This window comes from Toxorhynchites rutilus, chromosome 1 (assembly GCF_029784135.1).
Source record: "Toxorhynchites rutilus septentrionalis strain SRP chromosome 1, ASM2978413v1, whole genome shotgun sequence".
NCBI lineage: Eukaryota > Metazoa > Arthropoda > Insecta > Diptera > Culicidae > Toxorhynchites > Toxorhynchites rutilus.
Window position 1 is genome coordinate 59,745,586 of NC_073744.1, and position 5,047 is coordinate 59,750,632.

A 5,047-nucleotide genomic window follows, 5' to 3' on the forward strand; every position below is an offset into this window, starting at 1 on the left:
CTAACTGATTCATAACTATTTGGTTCTAACTAATGATACAATTTCAACATTGTCATTTTTAAATTCATATACAATATAACTCGATGTTGCTGATGAGGAACTGCATTTGCAGTTGTACTGTTTGGGTGCCCTTGATATGCTGCGTTTCCTGTGTCTCTGCGAGAGCCATATAAATCCTGTGGTACTCGGAATTGGAACTCTTCTCCTTATATCGGCTGGTGGCTGGTGTAAGGTAAACTCGTCTGCTGGTACGTTCGATTTCGCTGGTGGATGGTGGATGCTCCTGTGGTTTGGTATCTCGTGACTACGGACCGTTCCAAACCACCCTGGCTGGGGTGGATCGACATCATTGCTGGGAAAGAAAATAGAGGGCTTTTTCAAACTGAATTAAAATAAAATAAAAAGACTTCCCTGTACCGGGGGCCCTCTGGCCCCCGGCTCCGCCGTCTATGGCAGAGATGATGTTCCTTCGTTGTCTTCTATCGCAAAGGAATCTAGTGGATAGTGTGGACGGATAGTCGGTACTGCTTCGACGGTCGGTGATAACTCTCTGGTATTGCTTTCTGGTAACTTTGATATCTTCTTCTTGGTTGGTAGAATTCGAAGCTGGATGGGTGATCAATCCTCCTGTTCGAATTCCTCAATGGGCGAGATGGGTAGATGTAAAATGACAAACATTAGTTCATTTTATGACGTAATGGTTAATTTCATCCTTCAAGTGGTCAAATTAATCGAACGTTAGTAGGACTCCACAATGGAAATTGTAACTGGGACCTTCACCAAAACATGCGTAGTGTACCTTAGGAGCAGGATCTATTCGACAAGACGTCAGGGAACATTATATCGGCTCGGTTTCGTGAAGTGTATAAATTATTGATTGTACGAATGTATATTTGATGACAGAATTAATTTCCTCCGTCGCTTGAATTAATATTGTCGCGAATGGGAAGGACGCACACCTTGGAAATCGCTCTCTTGAATGTTCCTCCTTGTGTGCGAATCGTCACGACCCGAATGTTGTTATCAGATCCACGAAATATTTCTGTAACACGGCCAAGAGGTCACTTTAGCGGTGGTAATCGTTCGTCCATTAAAATGACCATGGTTCCAATAGCTATATTGTTGCGTTGCTTGGTCCACTTTGTCCGATTATGAAGATCGGACAGATAAAGTGTGGTCCATTTTTTCCACACCAATTGGATGTAGTTTTAGGTTCTTTGCCAGAGTGATAATCGATTGGTTGGAACAGATTCTAGGTCAGGTTCAGCAACTGCTGTTAGTTGTCTTTGCACCAAAAAATGACTTGGGGTGAGGGCCTCAAAGTCGCCTGGATCATTGCTTAAAGGAGTTAATGGTCTCGAGTTTAAAATCGCCTCGACTTGCGTAAGCACCGTATGCATTTCGTCGTACTGCAGAACTCTTGTGCCGATCGTTCTTTTAAAAGCGCCCTCGAATAATTTGACAGCAGCTTCCCAGAGCCCACTGAAATTCGGAGATCGAGCTGGGATGAATTTGAAGTCTATTCGATCTTCTGCCATTTCCTTGACGACTGAATTTTGAAATTGCTGTTTGTAAAACAGATTTCTCAACTCCTTGAGCTCACGGTTTGCCCCAACGAAGTTCTTCGCGTTGTCGCACATCATAGTAATGGGTTTTCCGCGCCGTGCGATGAAACGCTTTAGAGCAGCTAAAAACGCTTCGGTGGTCAAGTCGGCTACTAGCTCTAAATGAACTGCCTTCGTGACGAGGCAGACGAAAATCGATATAAAGCATTTCATTGGACTTCCTCGTCGATTGGGATAGGTTACATGAAAGGGGCCACAATAGTCCACTCCTACCCTGAGGAATGGTGGAGCTGGAGTGACACGTTCTGGGGGAAGATCTCCCATCAGTTGTTCAGTAGCTCGAGGTTTGGCCCGAAAACAAATCACACACTTGTGGATTACCTTCCGAGCAAGTTTTCTGATATTTGTGATCCAAAATCTCTCTCTAACACTGGCGATAAGCATTTGTTGTCCTGCGTGGTACAACTTGATGTGATAATAGTCGAGGATCAACTTAGACAATGGATGGTGATTGTTCAGAATTATAGGATGCTTCCGATCTTCTGACACTGAGGCGTGTCTAAGACGCCCCCCGACTCTTATTATGTCATCTTGTAGCAGTGGATATAAGGAACGAATTCTCGATGAATGTTCCACTTGTTTGTTCTTCGCTAAGTTGAGATATTCACGGTGAAAAGATTCCTGCTGTGATAATCTAACAAGATGTTCGATGGCTATTTTATACTCGTTGGAATTTATCGGTCCGCCAATTCGGCAATAGCGATGCCTTTCTTGAGCATTATGACGAAACCGGCGAATGAGAGCTATTAAACGAACCAGTTTCGGGAAGCTGGATCGTAGATAAAATATATCGTTCCGGCAAGAATGCTGTGTAACCATTGACACACTGACTTTTTCTTCCAAAATCGCAGAATCAAAATATTCAACCGTTGAATGTGTCTCTTTTGGCCAGTTCATCGGATGTTGATGCAGCCAGGCTGGGCCATTGAACCAGCTGTGTTGTCTCTGCAGCTCCTGAGGAGTTATCCCACGAGAGAGAATGTCAGCGGGATTTTCCGTTCCCGGAACGTGATTCCATACACCATGTTTTGTCAGGTGTTGGATCTCTGACACCCTATTAGCGACGAACACCTGCCAACGCGATGGACTAGACGCCAACCAGCACTTCACAATTGTGGAATCTGTCCAGAAATACGCCTTTTCTGTGACAGGAATGTTACGATGAACTTTGTCGAAAAGGTGACTGAGCAAAAGGGCAGATGATAGCTCCAGTCGAGGAATCGATTGCTTCTTTCGTTTCCTTCTGGTCTCGTCTAGAGGAGCTACTCGTGACTTAGAAGTCATCAGTTGAATAGTGATTGAACCATCTAATTGTGAACATCTCAGATAGATGCATGCTCCGTACGCCTTCTCAGATGCGTCACAAAAGCCATGCCATTGTACGTCGACGCAATTGCGTTTGAATCCGCTCCAACGCGGAATGAAAAATGTCTTTGATGAGGTGAGATTTTTCCGGTATTCGCTCCAGTACTCTTGGAGATCTTCCGACAGCGGGTCATCCCAATTACTGTCTATCGTCCACAATTTTTGCATAAAAATTTTTGCCTGCACTATAACAGGACCAATGAGACCTAAAGGGTCAAACAATTTCGAAGCGTCAGACAAAACTATCCTCTTGGTAATAATCGAAGATTCGTTCCGCAGTGGGACTGAAAATGTGAAACAATCGTTGACCGGATCCCATGTGAGACCCAAAGTTTTCACGGTGGATGATGCATCAATTGCAATCAAGCTTCGATCATCTCGAAGATCGTCGGGAATTTCAGTTTTAACACTTTCACAATTTGAATTCCATTTTCTCAGTATAAACCCAGCGGTGTTGAGAAGATCAATCATTTCGATTACCAAACGCTTTCCTTCCTCAGGCTCGTCTACCCCCGTGATTAGATCGTCTACGTAAAAATCGTTTCGTAGAATTTTTGCAGCAATTGGATGCGAAGATTCTCCATCGATTGAGAGCTGTTGCAAACATCGTGTTGCTAAAAAGGGAGCTGAAGCGGTCCCGTACGTTACGGTGGTGAGCTCGAAAGCTCGTAGCATTTCACCAGGATTTTGTCTCTGTACGTTGACCATCCTATACATTTTGGCGATATCTGCCGTTATAGCCACCTGATGCATGCGAAAACGTGAAATTATTGACAAGAGATCGTCCTGCACAGTTGGCCCAACCATCAAGCCATCGTTGAGTGATAGTCCTGACGTGGTTCGACAAGACGCGTCGAAAACAACACGTAGCTTCGATGTTGTAGAATTTGGCCGCAACACTGCATGATGCGGCATGTAATATGCTACGTCACTGATATCGCTTTCATTGACTTCAACCATGTGACCCATGGAACGATATTCAGAAATGAAATCACAGTACATCTTTTTAAGCTGTGGGTTGACGGCGAAACGTTTCTCCAAATTAAGAAAACGTTTCTCTGCAATTCGTCTTGAATCTCCAAGCCTTTCGATCACGCCGTGTTTCTTTGGGAGACTTACTCGAAAACGTCCCCTGTCATCTCTAGTTGTCGTTTGATTAAACATTTCCTCACACGCGGATTCTTCGATTGAATTGGTACTTTTCACGTAGCATGTTTCCAGTTCCCAAAACTTGCTTAGTTGATCTTGAAGTTCGGCTGTCGAACAGGCGTATGAAACGGTCGTTGCTGTCAGGTCGTGTGGATCTGGCAGTGGCCCAGAAACAATCCAGCCGAGTGAGGTGTTGTGGATGATCGGACCAATGTCGAACAATTTCATTTTCCCATCTTGCAATAGATCTAGGAAGAATTCTGCTCCTATGATCATATCAATCTCTCCGCTTTCAAAGAAACCTGGGTCTGCTAAATTTATGTTTTCTGGAATATTCCAATAACTCACGTCGAAGCTTTGAGATGGTAGTGGAATAGTGAGTTTTGTAAGAACGTTGAAGTAAATTTCTTCGTTGAAATTGGAGATTGATATCATTCGAGGTTTGATGTTCACTTTCACAACTCCTTTAGATGAACTGCGATGGGTTCCGATTCCTTGTATTACCATCTGGTTTGGAAACTCTTTCAGTTTGAGATTGCGACAGCAGGTTGATGTTATGAAGCTATGTTGAGAGCCGGAATCCAACAAGGCTCTCACGAGGTTCAGTTACGCGCACAATAGCGGTAGATAGTAAAATTTGACACGTAGGTATACTACTGTGCGCAGGAAGTGCGATGAGGTTGGTGTGGGGTACGTGTTGGTCTGTGGTTTGCTGTGGGTGAGTGTTATGCGACAATGTGTGGGCAGCATGTAGTGATGTTGTACCGTGTTCTCTCGGCCATGTATATTGTGTGGTGAGCTGGTTTTGCGGTCTCGTCTGTGGTGGTTGTGTCTGGTGGCGTTGGCTGTCTACTGTAGGTCGATTCGTCAGTTGTGGAACGGAGGTACATTGTGGTGCATTGTTCGAG

The 5,047-nt window shown here is 44.4% G+C and overlaps 1 protein-coding gene across 1 annotated transcript; it reads right to left on the bottom strand.

Moving 5' to 3' along the window:
* Positions 1 to 1,208: 1,208 nt before the first annotated feature.
* LOC129781554 (uncharacterized) lies at positions 1,209 to 4,646 on the bottom strand. The gene has a single exon (XM_055789221.1). The coding sequence runs from the start codon at positions 4,644 to 4,646 to the stop codon at positions 1,209 to 1,211; it is 3,438 nt and encodes a 1,145-aa protein (XP_055645196.1).
* Between the last annotated feature and the right edge of the window lie 401 nt (positions 4,647 to 5,047).